Raw genomic sequence first — 25,941 nt, forward strand, 5'->3', positions numbered from 1 at the left:
ACTACTGTCCAATATTTTAATCAAGAAAATTATTAACATACGAGAAGAAAATTTGTACAAAATAATTTTATCTTGTGCAAACACTGCTTACTCGGTAAGGAAATAAATGAACGAAAATATGAACAAATAACAGGGCAAAAAAAAAAAAAAAAAAAAAAAATGACCGTATAGAAAAAAAACCAACTGAAGAAATAAAAAAAAATGAACTATAACTGCTGAACATACAAATGAATTAATATACGAATGAACATAAAATTGCGCTTAGATATATATATAGTATGAATAATATTTTTTCACACCTTTCTTTTTTTTTTTTTTTTTTTTTTTCCTTCAGGATGTCTATTTGAATCACTTTTTAAAAAATTTTAATAGGCACATAAAATTCAGCAAAATGAGAAAATTTATGAACTGTTAATAACTTCAGAACTTATTAGAGCTATCCGTTTTGACTGCATGAAATGTTGAGCTGAACACTTTTTATTTACATGAACAATATTAGTTTTTGAATAATTCCATTTGGAAAAAATGTGAATTTCCCCAATCATCTGCGTCATGGACATCCCTGAAAAGGAGGTAAATAGAAAAATTTGGGAAAAAAAAAATATTATATATATATATATATATATATATATATATACATTACATACATATGAATATGTATGAGTGTATAAATAAATATATATGTATATACAAATGGAAAGACAATTAACGCACGCACAGCAAGAAAAAGCACTGTACGTGAAAATTGCCACTCCCTTTTGAATACGATAAACTAAAAATTAATGAGCTGTTAAATAATGCTACTGTACGAGCGATATGTAAAAATGCAAAATGAAACATGTGTAAAGTCATGCATGTACTAATTTTACAAAACATGTTTTAAAAAAAAAAAAAAAAAAAAAAATGAACGATACCCTTATCATTAAATTCTATGGTTCCAGACAGATTCGCGTGGGATTCCCCTTCAATAAAATTTTGCAAGAAAACGCATATATGTACGTTCGTGTACATACGCACATTTAAACACATAAACACTTATATATATGTACATGAATTTAAATATATTTATGTATGGGAAAAACATAACTGTAGCACTATTCCCCCTTAAAAATGTACTGCTTTTTAATTATATCTGCTACTAATTTGTGCATAATATTCCCTATAATTTTATCGCCCTTACTTGTTAAATCATCCAGCATCCATTTTACTTCTTTTTTGCTTTCAAATTTGACCTTCCCCTAATTAAAACAGAACGATGTATGGAAAAAAAAAGAAGGAACATTTTTTTTTAGTTTGACATGTATTTAATTTTTTTTATTGCTTGTTCATGTTCGTTCACGTTCATTCAGGTATTTTCTTTTTTCTTTTTTCTTTTTTTTCTTTTTTTTCTTTTTTTTTATGTTTTCCCAATGTTTTCTATATTCCTCTTTGTTGTAACTTTATTACCAAGTCCCATTTCAAATTATGATGGACAATCTCACTGAGGAATGGTAGTCTTAAAAACAAATATTCGTTTGACTTTTTTTCAATTTTTATGCAAGGTATTTCATCACTCCATTTTAGTGTTACATTTATTTCTACTTGTTTTTCATTAATTCTTTTAAATTTATAAAATCCTAAAAAGAATTAAAAAAAAAAAAAAAAAAAAAAAAAAGAGTTTTATGTGCAATTAATATGTTATTCCATTTTTAATAATTTGCCTTCTTCCTTCATATTTTTATAGCGCTACCAATAAATGGACAAGTCATATTTTTGTAAAAATAGGTCAATATTCTGCTACTCGCATATTTGCTTGAAAGTTGAATGTTCACAGTTTTATGCCTATGTTGTATGTATGTGTGTTTATACGTGTGTTCACATGTACATGTGCATGTACATACATTTGTGCAAATGATCGCCACTATGTGACCCTTCATTGCAGAAGGTGAGAAAACTTCACACGAACATGAAGGGTAATCATATATTTATGCAAACAATGCACACTACATATTAGCATTTCGTTTATTCGTTTAATCGTTTATTCGTTTAATCGTTTATTCGTTTAATCTTTTATTCGTTTATTATTATTTTTTTTTAACGTATAACCTTTTTCTCATATTAACAAAATCTGCAACATATACATCACAACATTCGCTGTCCAACTCGATTGTCATATCTAGGTCTACATATTTATCGTCGTCGCATTTTAATATTATATCACCCTGGAAAGGTTGATTTAATGGCGTGCGTACGTGTATCATCATGCGTGTTTGTATAAATAAATAATTATATATGTGTATATATGTATATATATTTTTTTTTATTTATACGTATATACATATTTATTTATTTATATTTATATGTACACAAATGAGTAGACAGAGCACCAATTTTTTCTCTTTCAAACCTTTATTTCAGCACATTGATTTTGGTACTCCGTTATGAAGCAAGTCAGCTCTTCTTTAATGAGTAGGTGCAGTCGGTTGTCCTTGTTCTTCCTGAGAAAGATTTTTTTTTTTTTAAATTGAAAAATGAAAAATGAAAAATGAAAATTAAAAAATGTATAATGAAAATTAAAAAATGTATAATGAAAATTAAAAAATGTATAATGAAAATTAAAAAATGTATAATGAAAATTAAAAAATGTATAATGAAAATTAAAAAATGTATAATGAAAATTAAAAATTGAAAAATGCAACGCGTGAATTGCCAATTGCGAATTTGTAACATTTATGAACGGCTTTCATTTTGATTAAAATTATTACTCGTGCAGGTAAACCGGTACATAGGTTTGAATATTCTGCTTGCTAATTTTTATGTTCTCATTTTGGTCATATTTATTAATTATGGGTATTTTTTTATTTTTTTCAAAAAATATAGAATAATTGTAAAAGAATAAAAGATAAAAAGGGTAATAATAATTTTTGGAAAATTGTAAAGTATTTAATTTTTTTATATGTTTTAGTATAATAAAAAACCTTAACAGTAAATTAAAAAAATTACATTTTACCTTACTGTTCATAAAGGTATCATTTTTATAAACTACAAATGGAGGTTTACTATTAACATATAATATATCGTTGTGTTTTTTCCTTGTTGTATAACTTAAATTTCCCTTTTTCACTGGATGTTCACCTGAGCAGCATTCACTGTATTCATTGTTCTCACCAGGTTCATTACACGAGCCAAGTTCGACATGTTCCTCATCCTCCTCATTCAGGCCAACAAAATTACTTCCAAAATCAGCCGATTTATTTTTTCCCATAATAGTATTATCTTTATTTATTAAAAACAAAAAATTATAAAAAATGAAAAAATTACTCTCCAAAATATCTCCACATTTGTACATGTCTTTCTTTATATAATTCAAGAAAGAACAATTCTCTTTATTAAGTCTTCCATAGGGAATAACACATATTATATATGAGTCCAGACAGTTTGTAAATTTCTGTAATTCTATTTTATTATATAATGTATTATAACTTGTTGTAGTAGTAATAATACTATGGTTATATCTACCAATATTTGTTTCAACAAAATTTAAAAAATCATTCATGAAATTGTAATAAAGTAATTTTGTTGTATTATTTTCTATAATAGTAATATCTTCTGTACAATTTAAATCATCAATTATGAGAAGAGTTACTAATATAAACTTTTCTCTTTTTACTAACAAAAAAGGATGAACTATTTTATTCTTTACCCTTATATTGTAGCAACTTATCGTCCTATTTAACTCAAGAAAAGTTTCATGTGCACCCACATCTTCATTCCTTTTATTAATTATCTGATTCTTAATAATCGTTTCGACGTTTTTCATGTTGAGTACATTTACATAATTCGAATCCTGTGAAGAAGTTCAAAGAGGGGAAAAAAAATAAAATAAATTAAAATAAAATAAAATAAAATATAAAATTAAGATTATACATTGAAAGAGAGAGAGGAAAAGGAAGTCACAAAACGTGAAAACATTAATACGGCTAAAAATGCTTGGCCCGTTTAAAGTGCTGCACACAACTGAACTGTTACACAGATCAAACGAGCGAAACAGATTGGAAACGATTATAATAAGACAAAAATGGCACAGTGCATGTTTATTTCTCCCTGAACATATTCATTTTAAAGCAATCTTAAAATTAATTTTTTAAATTATCCTTACTTGTACATTTTTGGCGCATATTTCCACATTAATAAAATGTTTTTGGTATACCAAATCGTAATTAAAGTCCGTTGATTTGAACAAAAACAGTGCTCTAATTCCGTGCATTATGCTTATCAAAAATGTACCTTTTAAACTTAGTATGATATGGTATAGTATGGTATAATACGATATAGTATAGTATAATGTGATATATTTTTTTTTTTTTTATTTTTTATTAAAACAAGGCTTTTGTCAAGCTAGGGTAGCAAATTAAAAGAAATTAGTAACTTAAAAAGTAAAAAAAAAAGAAAAAAAATATGATAAATGATGCCTTTAAAAAGGCTAACATAAAAAGTTATGCAAATGCACAGATAAACATGTACGCAAACAGGCATACACACGAACGCACACATATGTATGTATATATATATATATATATATACATATACCTGCATAGGGCTGTGTTCGCGCTTTTTTTGAAAAAATGAAGGTACATAAATAAAAATAATCAAACTAATCTGTGCTCTAAATCAATATAAAAAAGTAAGGAGTGAAAATATAATGGAGGTAATTAAAAGAGAGGTAAATCAAAGGAAAGAAATTAAAATAAAAAATTTTAAAAAATAGAAACAAAAAATAAATGAGTGATTGGCGTATGAATGGTAAATGAATGGCGAACAAATGGCGAACAAATGGAGAACAAATAACAGCCAAATGGAGAACAAATAACAGCCAAATGGCAGACGAACGTGGAGTAAAAAAAATACGTTTTAAAAAGCTATAAAAAAAAAAAAAAAAAAAAAAATTCACGAATCAGAATTGAAAGTAGCCACGGAAAATTAAGGGCAAAAAAAAATGTGTCTTCTTAAATCAGACATTAAACGTTGGAATATACATGCATGAACATGTGCATACGTCATACACACATGCATATGAACATGTGCATACGTCATACACACATGCATATGAACATGTGCATACGTCATACACACATGCATATGAACATGCACATAAGTGTACACATATACATATATATATATATATGCCTTTACGCATGCCTGTATTGCGTATCACGAAAGTAAAGGCAAAATGTTGGCACATAAATCAAAGACGCCGGTTTTTGAATTAAAAGGATCGTACAGGAGTGTATTCAAAAAGTGTACAACTGGCCTCTTATTTTTTAAAATCATAATTCAAAAATAACAAGTTGAGAAGCCCCCTCATCATTCATCAAATATGGACATAATTACAACGAACGGCGGATTAGAAAACAAGTACTAATATGGGCTCGCATAACGTATATCATTAACACTGTTGTTTGTTATATGTTATATCTTACATATTACATGTTATATGTTACATGTTATCTGTTACATGCTATCTGTTACATGCTATCTGTTACATGCTATCTGTTACATGGTGTATGTTACATGGTGTATGTTACATGGTGTATGTTATTTGTTATCTTTCATTTTCTCTTCTTTTTTTTTTTTTTTTTTTTTTTTTTTTTTTTTTCGTGTTACCCCTTCCTTACTGCTAGTTAAAAAAGAAATTTAAAAAGGGAAATAAAGATCTTTTACGTGATATTTGTTCTGAGTCGTTCCTCGTCACTCCTTCGTTGCACTCTGTGTTATATTCGTAACCATTGTTGTTAATATCGATCAATATATATTCCTTTGTTTTGTTTTCTTCTGTTTTGTTATCCTGATATAATATATGATCATGGTCATAATTTATTAAGTTATTGAATTCAAGAGTATAAACTGTAGTTCTTTTCTTTCTTTCTTTTATTTGCTCTTGTATGCTATTCATATAACATTTTTTACATATACACATTTTTTTTCCATAAGTATTATTGGTGAATTTATTATTCGTATTTTGTCTAAAACTTTTCATTATCTCATTACTCATGTGATTTAACTTATTCTTACCCTTTGATGTTGTTACATGTAATTTGGATGACGTAGGGACAGTACTTACGAGCACGTATTCATTTTTATTGTGTATTATTTTACTAACTTTATACTTGTTGTTATTCTCTTTATAAAAATTTAATTTTTTTTTTGAACTATTTTTTTCATTAAGTTTCAATGATAACATATCATTATTTTTTCTCTTCATCTGTGAATAGTACTTATCATTCTTCGAACGTCCTGTGTTATTATTCTTTAGTAACTTATCTTCATGTAATAATTCACCCTTGTTAGAAAACTCAAAAAATTTGGCGTATTCATTTAAATATATTAATTTTTCCATTTTGCAAAAGATCGGGAGGGGTGGGGGACAGGATGATACACACAAAAGTATCGTACGACTAAACGAGTAAATGGAGCAGCTATAGTAAAGCCGGTGGAAAAAAAAAAAAAAAATAATAATAAAATGTAACAAAGTATAATGTAACAAAGTATAATGTAACAAAGTATAATGTAACAAAGTATAATGTAACAAAGTATAATGTAACAAAGTATAATATAATAAAATAAAATGAAGCACAGAAAAATGTAATACAGTAAAATATTATATTATATAATATAATGTAATAAAAAAAATAATGTTATCCATTAAAAAACAATGTTATGTAATGTAGGAAGGAACACAATATAATACAATCAGAATAATAACATACTGGATATAGACAACATAACGAAAGCGGATGAAGTCATTAAAATAATTGTAAAAAAATTAAAAAACTGTTTTGCTGTTAAAAGGGAATTCGACTTAAGAAAGTTTAATATATATACCATAATTATTAAAATGCTACTCTGTTTATAACATGCTCATATGTGAAAAGGAGGTAAGTATACATATATACATTTGTGTGTGTGTTTGTGTGTACGTATTTTAATGAGAAAAAGTTCGCCAACAATTTTTGAATAAAAAGATTTAAGCACGTTATATTCATGATGTAAAATGATGAAGAAAAAAAAAAAAAAAAAAAAGAAAAAAAAGCTAGTTGTAAAAATACAGTTATAGGTAGCCAAATTGAACTGCATGATGCATTATGACCTGCACAAATTATTAACATGTCAGGGGAAAAAAAAAAGAAAAAAAAAGAAGAATTACCAAAATAATTTTATAGCTGTAAAAGAACTTCAAATGTTATAATTAATAGGTTGTTATACTCTAAATGGATTACTTCTACAATATACATTTATGCACTAAAATGAAGTTCCATTATAAGGGAGAGAAAAAAAAAAAAAAAAAAAAAAAGTAACCCCCCTTTAAATCGCAATAAAAATCAGCTAATTAAATGTTCCGAATGTAGACATGACTTGTGCATGCGAAAAAATTATTTTTTGAAACATTCGCAAAAAATAAAATGAAATAAAATGAAATAAAATAAAATAATGGATTAGAATCGAGTGTGTCACTGGAAAATATACACTTGTGAGATCCTATTTAACTCTTGCAGTAACCTCAATCCGTACATTATTTATAAGGATGCAAAACGAAAAAAAGAAACAATAAATAAATAAACGGATAAATAGGTGCATCAATAAATAAACGGATAAATAGGTGTATCAATAAATAAACGGATAAATAGGTGTATCAATAAATAAACGGATAAATAGGTGTATCAATAAATAAACGGATAAATAGGTGCATCAATAAATAAACGGGTATAAATATGCATAAATAAATACAAAGGTAAATACACTAACAAATTCCTACTACGTGTACGGTTTGGCAAAAAAAAAAAAAAAAGGAAGCGCATCATTATGTGTTTTGTGTACTCTAGAGCAGCAATAATGGGAATACTTTTTAAGTTGGATGGAACCAACGTAACTATAAAATTCGAATTAATTCCTTTACTTCTACATAATTTCAAACTTAAATTTTACTCTTATATTTTCATACCCATAAATGTATACATGTTTTTTTTTTTTTTTTTTTTCATTTTTGCTTATAACCCTATTATGAACAAGAAAATAAAATAACATGAAATATTAAAGGTAGTCTAATAGGTATTGTTTAAATATGTAAGAAATACCAAAAAAAAAAAAAAAATGAACGTATTAGTAACTCCATGTTAAATCGTACTTTTTCCAAAATTTCTTCTTTCGCGACATGGAATTAATTAAAAGAATGGGGAAGAGGAGTAAACATAAAATATTAATAAAAAAAAAGTATAAAAAAAAAAAATATAAAAAAAAAAAAAATCAATGGGTTGAAATAATTGGCTATGTAACAATGTGTACAATATATATTGTGTAAAGAATCGACGTGCAAATGCTGGTTATAAAATGTTAAAAAAAGTTATTTTTAAATTTGTTTTTATTTTTATGTTCGTTCCGTTATTCCGTTTTTGCTTCTTTCCTTTTCTTTTAAGATAAATACCTAGCGCCTTTTATCCGGGTTAACTTTTTTTGTGACATGTTCAGAATTTCTCAGAGTACTAAATAAAGTAATGGAAATTATATAAAATGAAAAAAGTGCTCTCAAAATGTTTTAATATTTTCGCATGAACATGTCACCAGAGTATTCACGTACGTACATAAATGATAAGAATATGTGTGGATATGTATAATTGTATATATACAAATGGATATATACAAATGGATATATACAAATGGATATATACAAATGGATATGTATAATTGTATATATACAAATGGATATATACAAATGAATATATACAAATGAATATATATATATGTGAATATTCCCGCTTGTGTACTTTTTCTTTATTTTATGAGAAAACGCAAAACAACATGACAATTTTAAGAAAACAATTGTGTACTTGTTATGTGACGTAACAGTAATGTTTGATAAGTAACATTACAAATATGCCCTTTGAAAATATAGTAAATTTTACGTGTGCAAATGAAATTATAACAGACAAATTAGAGATGCAAAAAAAGAATAATAAAAAAAAATAAGAACAAAAAGGACGAAAAAGAAACAGTATGCTTAGCGTGGGCTCGTAAATTTTGCAGGTACATAATTCTTTACAGAGTCATAAAAATAGTTGAGATCTGCCAAAAAAACTTATTACTTTTTTTTTTTTTTTTTTTTTTAAAGACAACATCATATATAATTAGTCCACATGTAAAGGCGAGTATGGAAGACTATAAATGCACCAGTTGCTTTGAGGATATATATATAAATAGTGACAAGGAGTTGTTTTATTTCGATATATGTAAACATAAAATATGTGGTGAATGCTTAGAGAATCATTTAAATAAGCATAATAAGCAACACTGTCCTCGTTGCAAAGTGTCAATAACCAAAAAGAATGTTGTTCCTTTTGATATAGAAGAACGAATATACTCAAATCAAAAAAATATACGATCCAAATTGATGGAAATATTTAATAAAAGAAGACATAATTTTGAAAATACACCTTTATATAATAATTATTTAGAAAAAATTGAAGATATTATATATATGTTAACTAACGAATGTGATGAGAAAAAACGAAAAATTATTGAGTCATATATAAAAAAGTATGAAAAGGAAAACATCAAATTGATAGAAGAAAATAATGCTCTTATATATGAAAATGAAAAAAAAAAAATCCATGATATAGTAAAAGAAGAAGGGAATTTATATGAAATAATTAAACATAGACCTATAATAAATAAATCAAACAATGAGACTTATGTTCATTCATTAATTAAAGAAAACCCTAAGCTATTTGATGAAATAAAGGTAACCAATATATCCGAATCACAACCACAACCATTAAATGCATCTATTAAAAATGATACAGATATACCTGTGCGAAAATTTACTTCTGAAGAGGACTTAAAAAAGTCCGACTACGCTGGGGGGTATAACCCCTCTATCGTCTTTAAAAGGTGTGACACAGAATTTAACTCCACCATATACTTCAACATATAACCGCGAGCTAATTCGTTGTACATTCTTTGGCAAGCGTTTGTCTACATGCGCATACACACGTACATATACGCTTGCACCTATTCGCTTGTTTGGTTTATTGCCCTTTCCCCCCCTTAAAAATTTTACATTTTCATGTGTATTACCAATGTGCTTATATCTTCATTTTTGTGAGAAGAGTAGTTAATTTTGAGGTCCTTTCCTTTTTGCATGACTACTTTCTCCATCTGTCCCCATTATCTTCCCCCCTTTTTTTTTTTTTTTTTGTAATTAAAAAGCCCCCTGGAAATATACAACAACTTTGGGGCAACTCAGAAAATATAGACAATCATTGTAGGACGTAACATTTTAAAAAATTTTAAACCTTTGTTAACTAAATTGTAAATTTTATGTTTTACAAAAAAAAATTTAAGAAATAATTTGGACTATCGTTGCGTTCGTAATGTTGTAGCAGTTATGACATATAACACGCAGTAAAACATTCAAATGGAATTTTATTTTATTTTATTTTATTTTCTAAAAAAGAGAATACTATATAATGCTAAAATTACTCGTTATATTAAAAAAAAATATATATGACTATATAATAATGCACACATGCGAAGTATTATGTCTAAAAAAATTGTCCATGTATTTACATATTTTAATGTTCACATAAAACACTTTCCATTTTATGCGTTCCGTAAAGTCATTTTCCTAAATAAGATGGGCGTCCCTTTGCTGCCTTTTCCAATTTTGGAGTCTCGCCATTTCGCCCGTTTCACCTTTGAAAATGTACACATGTATGTTTGTGCATATACGTGATATACATACATATATATATACATACATATATATATACATATTGGGCATACGTACGTCCTGCATATACGTATACATTGTTCGGGTATACGTAAGCATTACTTGTGTATACTAATGCAATGTCTACATATATGTATAATTTATTTTGAAATTCCATCAAATACATAGACTTAGCTTATTCAGGGTTAACATATGTACCATCTTTTGTTTTTCATTTTTTCCCTTCAGAACAAAAATGCATTTGAAAAAAAAAAAAAAAAAAAAAAAAAAAAAGAAAAAAGCAGCACAAAGATAAGTCGTATATAAAGTTCATTAAGAAATGTATTACAAATATGTGCAATGACTTCTTTATTTTGAAGAATATTAAAGCAAAAAAAAAAAAAAAATTACGTACAGTTTTAAATATTGTGCAAAAAAAAAAAAAAAAAAAAAAAAAAAAGCTAGATATAAGGGGCAAGAAGTCTCTCGATAGCTTCAAGATAAACTCAAAAATTAAGAAGCTTTATAGCACGAATTTTTACAAAATTGACTTTTGCGCATACACAGTACACATTTATTTTTGTATGATTTGTAAGTATCCATGATTTGAGAAAAAACTGATGGCACGAAGGGGGGGGGCATTAAGCGAGCTTCATAAAAGGATATACTTCCAATAGGTGTATACTCCCTTATATGTGTTTACTAGTACACAACTGTATACTGCTATAAATGTGTACACGATCATACACTTATTTACAACCAAACACGTGCACGCACCTAGAAATCGAAGAACAAAAGGTAAATGAACAAGAGAGGGGGCGAATGAAGGAGTAAAGGCTTATATTAAAACAACGATCATATAACGATAGGGAGAAAGAACGAGCGAAGAAGGTAAGTAATCCAAGTGAAAATCCCCTTTTTCTACTAGTATATGATTGCATCGATAGCTGTTCATCAAAATGGAAAATAAAATAAATGAATTTTACGAAATAATACAAAAAGAAATATTAAATTATTTTACTATTCCGAGGGGTAAAAATGAATATTTAAGTTATGAGAGGATAAAATTATTTATACGAGACTTAGTGGACTTTTTAAATACTGAAGGATTTTATATATATACAAAGTCGTACATAAATGAAGAAAATATAAATTTTTGTCATTCACCTAAACTTTTTTCATTTACCTTATTACCACAAAAATTAGAAGGATATTTGTTGGAATTGTGTAAGCAATGTACCTTACTGTATGCTGAATTGTTTGATAATATTGTTTGTGACTTGCCTTTTTTATTAAACATATTAAAAGATCTTAAAGAGTATGATGCTTTTACCAAAAGGATGATTGAAATTTGTCAACGGGTCTATTTGAGTGGGAGCAATGGGAGAAACATACAGAATGATATTCGTTGTGTTATTGGACGATCCGACTACATGACAAATAGGCGCTTAAATGGGGAAGGCGGGGAAATAGGGGAAGTACAAAAACAGAACGAAAAGAATATTGATATAAAACAAATCGAATACAACACAATATCAGTTGCTTTTGGTAATCTGTCTTCCTTCATTTTTGAAGCACACAAAAATATGATAAAAGAAATATATAGAGAATATTTTCCATATTTTTATAAGGAAAAGAAAAACGAAAAAAAAATTCTTTCTATTTTGGATAAAAAGTTTGATAATAATTTTCTCGAAGGTATAATTTCTTGTATTTCTAAATGTCACGAGATTTATACTGAACAATATTCAAATTTCGAAAAAAATTTTAAAAAAATAATCATTAGCATTTTAGATAAGGAAGACTTAAATAATTTTGATAAAAATAAAACGAAATGTGAATTACAAAAACTAGGTATAGGACTAAAATGTTTTACTATCACGGAATTACAAAACTTATTTGAAAAAAAAAAATTATTTTTAAATTATACTCATGAGACTGTAAGCGATTCTTTGGAAAGGATTAGAAAGAACGCTAACCCTACTGAGGAAAAGCTGCAAAGAGGGAGGTTATTCATAAATATGAACGATGAGGAAGCACACAATAGGGATAGCATAGTTCATACATATAATGCTTCCACTATGTCTACTCACAACGCTCACCACGATCATAACGCAATATACGAGCGAAACATATACGAAGTAAGTGTGATATACTTCAGATCCCTGTACACACCTAACCATTTTAATGAAATCGTGTGGACTATAAGAGAAATGATCGAATACAGTGATGCAGTGAAGATTCCTTCCCTGCCATACCAGTTGGTTGGGTGTAAGCGGATGCAAATGCTACTACTAGATGATGAAATTTTAAAAAAATATATTTCCATAAATTTAAATAAGAATGATAAAACAGAAAAACAAATAATGAATGATATGAATTTGTTAAAGAAAACTTTTGCTTTACAAGTAGATCCTTCTTTAAATAAAAATGCTTCCATCATTTCACGAGCCATTGAAAATGCAAATAATTTTTTGTTAAAACCTCAAAGAGAAGGTGGAAAAAATAACCTGCATGGTCAGGATGTTAAGGACACATTAATGCTTTTTTATGAACCACAAGAGAAGAAGAAGTTGTGCTGCTATGTTTTAATGCAAAAGTTGTTCCCGTCGTCTTTTATGACAATTCACTGCAGGACGAGGAGGACAGGAGAGAACCACACAGGAGGAGTACTAAGTCCACCTCACAGGGATGGGGCGATCAGGACAGAATCAAAAGGGTATGAAGATCAGTTGGAAAGGGGGCATGAACAATGGAAGGGAAATCAGACTGATGCCAAATGCCAATTGGAAGAATGTTATTTTGTCGAATTTTCTCCTGAACAGTCCATTTCAGAAATTAGCCTTTTCCACAATTTTATTTTTTGTAAAAATAAAAATGTCCTCAATGAACAAAAGGGATATCTGGTTCGGACCAAAAATTGCAAGGAGAATGAAGGCGGGGCTATATGTGGTATATCGAGTTTGGATTCCTTCTTCTTGACGTAAAGCGGACCGATGGGCATCAAAAAAATATGAGGCACAAATAAGTACATCATCGGACAATACCAAACCTAAGGAAGAAATGTTAAAATTTCAAGAAATGAATGAAACGTGAATAAAACCTCTCGTCGTGATGAGAAAAAATTTGAATTTTTTTTTTTTTTTTTTTTTTATAAATGTACATGACACTGGCTTTTGATATGATATTTTTTTTTTTTTTTTTTTTTTTTTTTTTTGGCACTTTACGTAACACCGTTGTTCATTTTTTTTTTTTTTTTTTTTGGCATTTTAAAGAAACTCCCTTTTGTTATATAATTTCCTCATGGTATTATTATAAAGCTTCTTTGTTACGACCTTTTTTGTGAATTTATATACATTTTCTAAGGGATTTATTCATGCCGTTTTATTGTTGGCATCATTTTGCTATTTGCTCTATTTCGTAACCTTCTTCATTGGCGACTTTATGCTTTTTTTTTTTTTTTTTTTTTTTTTTTTTTTTTTTTTTTTTTTTTTTTTTTTTTTTTTTTTTTTTTTTTTTTGCTTCGTATACAAACATGACAGAGATATTTCGCTATATGCACATCTCCTATTTTTGTCATGGCAAATACTGTGAGTTATGACTAACAAATTATGACTAACAAATTATGACTAACAAATTATGACTAACAAATTATGACTTACAAATTAAGATTTACAAAATATGACTTGCAAATTAAGATTTACAAAATATGACTTACAAATTATGATTTACAAAATATGACTTACAAATTATGATTTACAAAATATGACTTACAAATTATGATTTACAAAATATGATTTACAAAATAAAGACTTAAGTATCTACATTGTATCTCTTCCTTTTTTTTTTTTTTTTTTTTTTTTTTGTAATTTCTTTTTGCAAAAAATTTCTTTTCCAAATTGTTCAAATCGTAAAAATGTTTTACATGATTAAGAACGCAGTAAGAAACACCAAGGGCTTCAATTTCTATGAAGTAAAAATAAAATTATTCTTAAAAGAAATTTATATGAAAAGCGATAAAGAAATAACAAGTATAGTAACCCCCTCTTCTTCATGTAGTTCCCACGAAAATTTATTTTTTAATGATCTATTTATATATTTGGAAAAGAAGAAAAATGAAGAGCAAAATAATACTCTGCTTTTCAATAAGGTCCGAAATGATAAAAGGCACAGGAAAAGAGCTTTTCAAAAAAGAGGATACTGGAAGAAAATGCATTACTTCGTTCGAAAGAATAATATGATGTGGTAAAGGCACAAAGGACGTCCGAAAGTTTCTTTTGAAAAAGGGGACACTTATACACACACATACATATATATATATATATATACATATATATACATATATATACATATATATAATTGTGTGCACATACGTGTATGCCTATTATGTACGTATTTGGATGCATATGTGTAAGTGCACACACATGTACTTGTACTTGTACATGTACATGTACATGTAAACTAAGTGTGAGGATATATATATATATATATATATATATATATATATATATATATACGTATGAATCTACGCTTAAAAAAAAATACTGCATCCGTTATGCTCACTTTTTCGAGCAAAGCGGCTCTTTTTCACATTTGACTTTTTATGCATACAATTTTTCTGTAGTTTTGCCTTCAAGGTACAAAATATTGATTACGAAAAAATGAAAAGATTGAAAAGGGGGGAGGTGTATTCAAGTTAAAAACTCTTCAAGGAAAAAACCCTACTCTCGATGTATCCCTGATGATGCGTTTGCCTGAATATTTTGTCCATCACTTTTTATTTTTCATATCCTTCTTAAAACAACTGAATAAAAGGGAATTTGCGCAAGCGCGAAATTTCGTTCTATGTCAAGTTGGGGGGATAGCAATTTTTCTCTGGTTTGACTGCATTTCGAGCTGAAAAGAAATAAAACAAAATATGGAATAATAACGAAAATGGGAAGTAAAGTTTATCGTAATTACGTAACATGCAAGGGCATAACTTAACGGCTGCCATAATTAATTTTTGTCTTTATTATAAGTACATCGCTAAAAAGTTTCTTCAGCTTCTCCTCTGAATTGCTAATGACCTTTTTCCTGCTTTCACTACAAAAGAGCAATCATATTTTTATTAAAAAAAAAATACAATATGTTGCACTTCATAAGTTTAAAGTATTCACATATACACATGTATATACACATATATATATATATATATAATATATATATATATATATATATATAATATATATATGCCACAAATTATGTGCGACTTTTAGCCTTACATTTCCCCACTAATATAGTGTATTCTCCTCGTCACTGTATCGTAGCATTTATTTTTTTCCTCCTTTACTAATATTAATCCAACGAGTTTATGCAAAACGGCATCATCCTCTAAATTCTTAACTTCCTATTTTAAATTAAAAAAAGTAAAAATTAAAAAATTATTATAAAGTAATCAGTGTAAAGGAAAGGTATGTATAACATTATATGTAATGTTGTATAAGGGGTGTGTTTGCGTGTATGTATATATATATATATATATATATATATATATATATGTTGGAGGGGTCTCAACAATTCATTTGTCTTTTTTTCGTTTTTACATACACATACAAGCATGCGATTGTATATGTGTGTAAACGGGCATATATACATGCATACTTGCACATATACATATATATTTACACGCAATGATAAGTAGACATGCTAGACATTGCAGATGTTGAAAACGCGGCAGACATACACGTATATGTAGTAGCAGTTCCACATAAACAAATGCTAATCTGTCCTTACTTCCAGTAGCATTTCATTTTCGACCTTCTGTGTAATGAGTTCTTCCAATTGAGCATTCAATTTCTCACAGCCTTTAAAAAAAAATAAAATAAAATAAAAATAAGAAAAAAAATATATATTTGCATTTGCATTTGCAATTTGTTTCACTTGTTCTTCATAAATAACATCGAAAATTGGGAATGCCCATGGGTATACATACATTTACGCGCGTTTATGTGTATTTATATATACTTGTACTTATGTGCGCATTTTTTATGTTTTTTTCCTTTTTCATTTTGTTCAATTTTTTATACTCGTTTTTAAGGTATTTATTTCCTTCACAATTTTTGTAATTTTATCTTGAGACATGTTGCACAGACAGGTACTTTTTTTTTCTGTATTTTATCCTTATTTATCTTTATTTTATCCTTATTTTTTTTTTTTTTTGTGATATATAAAAACTTTCGGTACGTACTTTTTCTCCTGAACTACTGTGGGTTTTCAGAGAGAAGCGTTTCTACGTTTAATGTACAACGTCACTATGCTTTGCACTTCTCTCGCTAATTTGTTTGCTTATGTTTTGTATTTCTAAATACATAGGCATACACATGTAAGTAGTCATATGTACATACATACATACGTACATGCGCACATGAATATGTAATATGCTGTATGTTATTTAAAACTGGAAAGGATTCAAAGAACTGAGCTTTTCACAAAATATTTTCCTAACATATAAAAAATAAATATTGCAAAAAAAAAGTAATGAAAATAACACGAGGTTAATTAAATATTGTTAATTCATTTCTCTGCTATTTGTCGTAATTAATTATGTTTAACTCATTTTTCTGCTATTTGTCGTTTTTTCATTTTTTTTTTTTTTCGTACCTGCGGTAGCGAACGTTACCGTAGCTCTAAATGAGACGTAAAAAAAAAAATCAAAAATAAATTAACAAGTTAAAGAAAAATAAAGAAAAGTTAATAAAAAAATAAAAAGAACAAATAAGGCAAAATAAAAAAAGAAAAAAAGAAATTTACGCAAAAACAAGCAAAAAAATTAAAATATACAAAAACAAGCAAAAAAATTAAAATATACAAAAACAAGCAAAAAAAATTAAAATATACAAAAACAAGCAAAAAAATTAAAATATACAAAAACAAGCAAAAAAATTAAAATACGCAAAAACAAGCAAAAAAAATTAAAATACGCAAAAACAAGCAGAGCGAAATGTACAAAAACAATGATAGCAAAATTAACTGTTGTGATACTCTTATGTAAAAAAGCAAGGAAACACAGCACAGGTTTACGATGAAAAGAAAACATGCTTAATTTTTACCCAAATTTTTTGGGATTAAGAAAGGAGGAAAAAACAAAAAAATTTTTTAATGTAATAAGTGTGTATAAATGATACAAACATATTACATAAAAAGGTCTGTGACAAGTGTATAAAGTCATATTAGTGGCACCGCATAAGTGAGAATGTACATATATATATATATATATATATATATATATATATATATATGTAACCCTTATGCACATGTACAGGCACTTTTGCATTTTTGCTCCTGTAGTATTGGAAAAAAAAAAAAAAATTGTGTGAATGATGATAAGGCTTTATTACAGTTTTTCAGTGCTTCAACTTTTTTAATTTTACACGTGCAAGAAGCACATTGATCAGTCCGTCATAGTTAGAACTCTTATTAGTAGGGGTGCTCAACCCATCTTCCTGATTCGTGCCTAAATCTCTTTCAAATATATATCTACGTAGTATGGAAAAATGAAACATTCATTGGTAAGAAGAAATCGTTTTTTCCTTCCATCTGTGATCTCATTTTCATCTCTTTTCCTTCTTATGGAAAAGATTGTGGCATTAATTTCCTTGTGAATCTTTGACGATACGTGCTGACTTAAGTACATTGAACTTAGGTAATGGAAGTTATTTATAAAAAATAAAAAGAGACGTAAATTTTGTATTTCTAGCTTAAATAATATATTATATACAAAAAGATAGGTGTATATAATACAGAGTAACTGAATATTCTGCACAGTTAAGAATTGCACCAGTTTATTTATTTCGTCTTTTTCTCTCCCATCCTTTTCGTTTAAATGTAGCTGTTTGGTTTTATTTAAATGTAAGTGGTCATTTAATAAGACATGTAACTGTCTTAATATAGTATCATAAACAGGAGCATTCATCTTACAGTTCAGTGTAAAGGAAAATAAAAGGTTTATCAACGTTTTAGCAGTTAAATCGCTTTTTCCACAAAAAAAAAAAAAATTCCCCTTTTTTTTTTTTTTTTTTTTTTTTTCTTCTTCGCCATTTTCGTCAACTTCTTCATTTACATCTTCTTCTATCACTTCAATTTCTTCCATTACTTCGCTTTCTTCCATTACTTCAACTTCCTTCACTCCTTCCACATCGTTAAGAAATAGCTTGGTTAAAAAGAACGCTTCCTCGTGTTTGTGATCATAAAAATAATTTAATTTTGACAGAAAAATGTAAATTGATATTAAACCAAAATGCGAGTAATTTTCGAGCAATTCTTTATTATCCTTCAGAAGAATATGAATTAAATGATAAGTAAATTTTTTATTCTCTTCATTTATATACTCCTCTTCTTTAAAACCATGTTTTTCAAAATTTTTTGTTTTTCGAAAAGCGAAGAAGTTACACACACTATTTATAAACATGCATATTTCTTTTTCCTTGTATAAGGAAAATAATTTTTTTTTTATCTCTCTACCTAGTAAATGTATAATGCTATTATTGCAATAATTGTAGCAGCTGAGAGTGTAAAAAAATATTAACTCGAATTTCTCCTTTTCATCGAAGGGGGAGAAGCCTCCCCTGCCGTCTTCACCACTGCTAAGAGGAACAGACCTCCTCTTATCAGTAGTAGTAATCTCAGATGCTTTGAACGAATCGTGCTTTGCTTTAATGGCATTACACTCCTCGTAGTGTAAAAAACCTTCGTACATTTTTTCTATTTTTCGGACGTCTTTTATGTTATCACACTTAACATTATTCCTGGTGCTATACTTGAAATTATTTTCTACACCATTATTTACACTGTTATATACACCATTATATACTCCATTATTTACACCATTTTTGGCCTGGGCATGATTTCCACCCCTAAATGCCTTCAAAACCTCGAGTGAAATATAATTTAAAAAATCAATAATTTTACTCTTTTCATAACTGTATTTGTTCAAAGAGTGTAACAAGATAATAGACTGCTTTAAGGTAAAATTTGAATATTTTTTAAAAATATAAAAATAATAAATATCATCGATTATCTTTTTTTCATATATCACATCATTCATTTTGTACAGGTTATTTAAAATAATACATACACTTTTACAATTTAAACTATAAAATAAAGTATTTTTCTCATTTTTATTTAAACGGCTAATTATAGATTCACTTATTTTTTTATTATGAATATTACACTTTCCTTTAATATCTAGCAACAACGTTACGTCTTGTTCATTCATAAAAGGTATATGTTGCGTGAAGTACGAAACAAAAGATTTAATTATATCGTTTACCATAATTTTTTTTTTTTTTTCTTTTATTTTTAACAATATATTCATTAATCCTTTTAATATTAATATATAGCTTTGATTATTATATATACTGTCATTATATAACTTGACTATCTTTTTATTTATCGAAATAGCTTCTTCATAGCTTTTTTCAACGGACGAACTTTTTTTTTTGCTTCTTATATAAAAATCATACGACAATTTTTTTAAAAATGGAAGTTTTTCCCTTCCACCATAGGTGCTAAACACCTGATAAACCATAAAAAATTTTGTTTTCATTGTTGATGTTCTGGTAGATACTCAATTAAGGGTAACTCTTTATTTATACGCGGTACACATTACAGTGCGTCCTTGACATATATACTTGTGTAGGTGTACGCGTACATGTATTACTGTATATGTATACATGTATATATATATATATATATATATATATACACAAAGTGCCATACCCGTGCACTTGCATAAATACCACTAGCTAAGAAAAACATGGCACCCTATTTACACAAAAAAAGGGAGCTTACTTTTCAGAAGCGAAAATTTTCAAAAATAGGTATGCGAGAAAATATGAAGAAAAATGGGAGAACATATTGTTATGCATTTTAACCGCCTTTATTAAAGTGCATATTTTAAAAATTGCGTTTTTTTTTTTTTTTTTTTTTTTTTTAAATTGTATTACTCATTATGAGCATGGAGAGGGGGTAAAACCTTTGATTTGGCTAGAAAAAAAAAAAAATAATAATAATAAAATAAAATTATGACTGAAATTTCTACATTTGCATTATTACAACTATGATCTGATATGGTCAGGTGAAACACAGTAAGGAGAAATGTGAAAAAAGATGGAGAAAAAAAAGTCGGAATTTAAGATATGAAAATAACTAAAGGTATATACATAAACAACTATATATACACATGTATTTATACGTAAATATATTAATGTATATATGCATAAGCGTGAACAGACATATAACAAATATTGCGACATATTAGTACTTTGATTAAGTACAAACAATCGTGGGGGCTAACCAGAAAGGAATTCTTTCCGTTAATAAAGCAGTAGACTATCCTCCTCCACCTCCCCATGAGTTGTGTTACATGCTTATTTAATTTATACTAATTTATACAAAATAACAAAATGAAAATTAAGGAAAAAAAAAAAAAAAAAAAGGCATTTAAAAGAATATGCTTTTTCTTAACATAAGATAATGTTATAAAAATAAAAAAAAATTTCGAAAAATTCGTATTTTGGAAAAATACGACCTCTGTATAATATGTATCATTTTAAAAGAACATGTATATCTTTAAGTTTAACATGTTTGTTGCATTGTAGCACTGCTTCATTTTTTTAGTTTTTCAAAACATGCAAAGGGAACTTGAACTCTTGATACTATTCAACAAAAAATTTTCATCATATATGCATACATATACATTTAAACATATACATGTAAATATATGTATGTATGTTTAAGCTGCCTCCCTTGACTTCAAAATTTTAACTGTGCTGACAATTCTTCAGAATAATTTTTCCATATTTAAACCATAATATTAACAAAAGCCTTTTTAATCATACAGTATTATATATATGCTAATTTGCTTCTTTTTTTTTTTTTTTTTTTTTTATAAAAAAATGTATCCCTTTTTTACATATATTGTATCATGATAAATGTTTGATGTATATTTTTTTTTAAATGTAAAATGACCAAACCCCTTTCCCCTTCTCAATTTCTTATTCCTTTTTTCTTTTTATTTGAATACTAACATTGATGCAATTACAGTACTTTTCAATAATTACTAATAAAAATATAACTTAACGTTATCCCCTCCTGCTCAATGGTAGTTAATGATTACAGTATTTTAAATTCACATATACAATATTTTATATATTTATGTATGTATACGTATATACATATATATAATTTAAATAAATCTTTTTTTTTTTTTCTTTTAAATAAATTTTTTTTATTACGCATTACATAAATATGTATATTATGTATTTATATTATATAAGTATATCATTTACGTATATCATTTACGTATATCATATATATACATCATATAAGTATATTAAAAATATATTTTATATATATATATATATATATATATATATTATATGCATACATATAAACTTATCTCGTCACACAAACGGGCTAAAAGAAGTTTTTCATGACAAAATAATTTTTTAATTTTTATATTATACATAAATATATATATATATAATAATATATTTACATAAGAGTATTATGTTTTTAGAAAAAATAGCACTATACACCGTATCGGGAGACTTCTAATTTTTTCGAAAACATCGCACGAATATGTACAAGATATGTATCGTATATATATTACATTACAGCAAAAAAATAGTATTCAAAATAGAATAAAAAAAAAAAACCAAAAAAATATGCAAACACAAAAATATGCAAACAAAAAAATATGCAAACAAAAAAATATGCAAACAAAAAAATATGCAAACAAAAAAATATGCAAACAAAAAAATATGCAAACAAAAAAATATGCAAACAAAAAAATATGCAAACACAAAAATATGCAAACAAAAAAATATGCAAACAAAAAAATATGCAAACTAACGAACAAACGAATCATCAAATGAATGTTGTACCCATTTGCTTAAAAGTTCCATTTTTATTGATTTTTACGTTTTAAATTTTAAAAGGATATCTCATTTTTTCATATGTTCAAAATTTTTTACATTTATGAGAATTTACATAAATTTCGGAATACTCCTAAATCTCAATTTTTTACTTTTATTCAGAAATCATTTCTGAGGTTTTGTGTTAAGTCATTAAATTTTTTTTTTTTTTTTAAACATATTTACAATCTTACATACTTATATATACATAATATATTCTCATTACTGCTCGAAAGACTGCATTTTTAAACATACTTTTTTGGATATTTTATATTATTTTAGTTTTTTTTTTATTTTTTTATTTTTACTGTTTACCTATACCATTTGTCATATTTGATTTACTGCATAAGTTATGACATTTACAGTGTTTTGTATGTACAAAAAAAAAAAAATTTTCTTATTGCAAAATTTTTAAAAGTGGGTAATTTGTGCGTATTGTGTTACATTCCTAGTAGAAAGGCATATATAGTCTGCTTTCCTTTTGACATAAATTTTGCACATATATATACATATATGTACGTACATGTTTATGTATATCCATAATATGTATGTTTATGCGATCTTCCTCGAATACTCGTAGAAATATAAGCAAACTCTACACGCTTCTTCTCTTTAAACGCGACATCGATATTGCTGCAATATCCACCGTGTCAGAGCGGCATATTTTGTGCAGCAAAAGAATACAATATATTTATACGTACATATATACGTGTATATATATATATATAAGTATAACCTTATATTTATATATACATACACGTATTTCATATATACTCATCGCCGGTCAACCTGGATCCGAATTGCTTTAGCTGCTTTTCATTCTCAAAAATGGAAAACTACAAGGGGTTGTATTTCGGAGGAAATAAAGAAGGTAGTAGTAACGTTTTTGACAAAGGAGGAGAAAATTGTTACAGTGTTAAGTTTGATATAAAAGAAGATGATAATTTTGTGTATTCAAATTTTGAACATGTTGAGACAGAAGTAGAAAAGGACATGATAAAGGGTGCATTGGTATGTAAGAAGGTTAAGAATAATTATGAAATAATGGTCGAAAAATTAAAAAGAAAAAAATTAGGTGTATTATTGGTAGGTATAGGTGGTAACAATGCTACGTCGATGTTAGGAGGAATTTGTGCTAATAGCAAAAATTTAACATATTTTAATAAATATGATGTTAAAAAAGCAAATTATTTAGGTAGCGTGTTTCTATCAACAAATATTAGATTGGGTTATAATAAAGCAGAAAGAGAACATTCTTACTGCCCTATTCATAAGTTAATTGAAGTGTACAACCCTGAATATATTGTATATGGTGGATGGGACTTGAACAATTTAAATTTAAGGGACTGTTTAATTAGAAATAAAGTATTTGACTATGATGTTGTTGAAAAAATAAAAGATGAATTAGATTATATTCCACTAAGAAGTGTATATTTTAAAGGGAATTTTATTGCAGGTAATCAACAGAAGAGAGTAAATAACATTCTTGTAGGTAAAAACAAGTTAGAAATACTTGAACAAGTAAGACAACAAATAAAAAATTTTAAAAAAGAAAATAATTTAGATACTATAATAGTCTTATGGTCAGGAAATACTGAAAAGAATATTCCACATATTGAAGGTGTTAATGACACATTTCAAAATATTTTACTAGCTTGCAAAAATAATCATGTTTCTGTGTCTCCTAGTATTATTTATGCCTTAGCAGCAGTGTTAGAAAACTGTGCTTTCATTAATAGTAGCCCCCAGAATACATTAGTCAATGCAGTTGTACAGCTAGCCGAGCAGAAGGGAATTTTCTTAATTGGCAATGACTTGAAGACTGGTCAAACCAAGATGAAGAACCTCCTCCTCGACTTTTACTTTGGCACAGGTATGCCTACGCAACCTGTGCGTTAAGGTCTATGCCCCAGTTTACGCTGCATATCCGTTCATACCGCTTATCCGTTCATATCGTTTATCCGTTCTTGCCGCTTATCCGTTCATACCGCTTATCCGTTCATACCGCTTATCCGTTCATACTGCTTATCCGTTCATATCGTTTATCCGTTCTTGCCGCTTATCCGTTCTTGCCGCTTATCCGTTCATATCGTTTATCCGTTCTTGCCGCTTATCCGTTCATACCGCTTATCCGTTCATACCGCTTATCCGTTCATACTGCTTATCCGTTCATGCCGCTTATCCGTTCATACTTCATTCCTGGATGTAGGTCTGAAGCCGAAGAGCATTGTGTCGTATAATCACCTCGGAAATAACGATGGAAAGAATTTGTCGTCAGATCTTCAATTTTACAGCAAGAAAATTTCAAAGAGTAATTTAATTTGTGATTATGTAAAGGCAAATGAACATTTGTATGCAGATGAAGATATTGAGAATCCATTTGCCCTAAATAATGAAGAGTATTATAAAGGGGATAGTTTAGTAACAGCAACTACTGAAAATAAAGAAATGGAAGAAGAATATGCATATGCTGAAGCAATTGAAAAGCAGAAGGTAAATAGTGAAATTGTAATTAAATATGTACCTTATGTAGGAGATGATAAGAAAGCTATTGATGAATATATTAGTGAAATATTTATGAATGGAAAAAATACAATTTCTTTATATAATGTTTGTCAAGATTCATTGTTAGCATCTCCATTGTTGTTAGATCTTATACTTGTAGTAGAACTTGCTCAAAGAGTTTTTTTTAAAAATGTTCAAAATAATACACTAAAACATGAACAGTTAATTAGTGAACATATAAAAGTAGGTGACTATCAGTTAAGTCATACTATATTAAAAACGAAATATGAAAATTTCAAAAATATGGATAGTGTTTTATTCCTTTCTAGTCTTTTCTGTAAGTCCCCATTTAATTCAAGTGTATACAAAACCAGGCACTCCTTTTTCTCGCAGCTCGAAAGTATTTGCAACTTCGTTAGGATCATCTGTGGGTTACCAATAGATGCCCACGTAGATTTGCCCTATATGGTTTAAGTTACTTGTCATTTGGGGGTAAGGAGCGAGAAGGAGGAATATGGAAGAAGAAGTAAAATGAGAAGAGATAAAGGAGGAGATGGAAGGAGGAAGTAGAAGCAAAGTGATGAGAATAATGGGAAAACCACCGTCTCTTCTTTTGATGTGATTGTGAATGTTAATGCTGTTTTCTTTCATTTTTTCTTTTATTTGTGTGCACCTGCGTATCTATACTCGTTCACATAAATGTATTGTATGTATGTATGTACGTACGTACGTAAGTAT

General features: G+C 27.6%; 8 protein-coding genes across 8 annotated transcripts; 4 read left to right on the top strand and 4 right to left on the bottom strand.

The window, feature by feature from the left end:
* Window positions 1–401: 401 nt before the first annotated feature.
* MKS88_003269 (uncharacterized protein) lies at window positions 402–4,246 on the bottom strand (the record flags this gene model as incomplete). Its single annotated transcript, XM_067216345.1, has 9 exons — window positions 402–562; window positions 915–962; window positions 1,181–1,238; window positions 1,447–1,616; window positions 1,730–1,821; window positions 2,086–2,201; window positions 2,387–2,477; window positions 2,745–3,826; window positions 4,139–4,246. The coding sequence occupies 9 exons, from the start codon at window positions 4,244–4,246 to the stop codon at window positions 402–404; spliced, it is 1,926 nt and encodes a 641-aa protein (XP_067073001.1).
* A 1,410-nt stretch (window positions 4,247–5,656) lies between these two features.
* Window positions 5,657–6,376, bottom strand: MKS88_003270 (uncharacterized protein; the record flags this gene model as incomplete). Its single annotated transcript, XM_067216346.1, has 1 exon — window positions 5,657–6,376. The coding sequence occupies one exon, from the start codon at window positions 6,374–6,376 to the stop codon at window positions 5,657–5,659; it is 720 nt and encodes a 239-aa protein (XP_067073002.1).
* Window positions 6,377–9,181: 2,805 nt separating this feature from the next.
* Window positions 9,182–9,964, top strand: MKS88_003271 (CDK-activating kinase assembly factor MAT1; the record flags this gene model as incomplete). The annotated part of the gene is made up of 1 exon (XM_067216347.1): window positions 9,182–9,964. One exon carries the CDS (start codon window positions 9,182–9,184, stop codon window positions 9,962–9,964), a length of 783 nt encoding a protein of 260 aa, XP_067073003.1.
* Window positions 9,965–11,700: 1,736 nt separating this feature from the next.
* MKS88_003272 (glutathione synthetase) lies at window positions 11,701–13,728 on the top strand (the record flags this gene model as incomplete). Its single annotated transcript, XM_067216348.1, has 1 exon — window positions 11,701–13,728. The coding sequence occupies one exon, from the start codon at window positions 11,701–11,703 to the stop codon at window positions 13,726–13,728; it is 2,028 nt and encodes a 675-aa protein (XP_067073004.1).
* Window positions 13,729–14,666: 938 nt separating this feature from the next.
* MKS88_003273 (uncharacterized protein) lies at window positions 14,667–15,441 on the top strand (the record flags this gene model as incomplete). Its single annotated transcript, XM_067216349.1, has 2 exons — window positions 14,667–14,986; window positions 15,366–15,441. 2 exons carry the CDS (start codon window positions 14,667–14,669, stop codon window positions 15,439–15,441), a joined length of 396 nt encoding a protein of 131 aa, XP_067073005.1.
* Window positions 15,442–15,589: 148 nt separating this feature from the next.
* MKS88_003274 (prefoldin subunit 6) lies at window positions 15,590–16,864 on the bottom strand (the record flags this gene model as incomplete). Its single annotated transcript, XM_067216350.1, has 5 exons — window positions 15,590–15,637; window positions 15,766–15,826; window positions 16,006–16,130; window positions 16,517–16,587; window positions 16,810–16,864. The coding sequence occupies 5 exons, from the start codon at window positions 16,862–16,864 to the stop codon at window positions 15,590–15,592; spliced, it is 360 nt and encodes a 119-aa protein (XP_067073006.1).
* Window positions 16,865–18,236: 1,372 nt separating this feature from the next.
* On the bottom strand, window positions 18,237–20,327 carry MKS88_003275 (uncharacterized protein; the record flags this gene model as incomplete). Its single annotated transcript, XM_067216352.1, has 1 exon — window positions 18,237–20,327. One exon carries the CDS (start codon window positions 20,325–20,327, stop codon window positions 18,237–18,239), a length of 2,091 nt encoding a protein of 696 aa, XP_067073007.1.
* Window positions 20,328–23,526: 3,199 nt separating this feature from the next.
* On the top strand, window positions 23,527–25,677 carry MKS88_003276 (uncharacterized protein; the record flags this gene model as incomplete). Its single annotated transcript, XM_067216353.1, has 2 exons — window positions 23,527–24,571; window positions 24,908–25,677. The coding sequence occupies 2 exons, from the start codon at window positions 23,527–23,529 to the stop codon at window positions 25,675–25,677; spliced, it is 1,815 nt and encodes a 604-aa protein (XP_067073008.1).
* Between the last annotated feature and the right edge of the window lie 264 nt (window positions 25,678–25,941).

This window comes from Plasmodium brasilianum, chromosome 10, assembly GCF_023973825.1.
Source record: "Plasmodium brasilianum strain Bolivian I chromosome 10, whole genome shotgun sequence".
Taxonomy (NCBI): domain Eukaryota; phylum Apicomplexa; class Aconoidasida; order Haemosporida; family Plasmodiidae; genus Plasmodium; species Plasmodium brasilianum.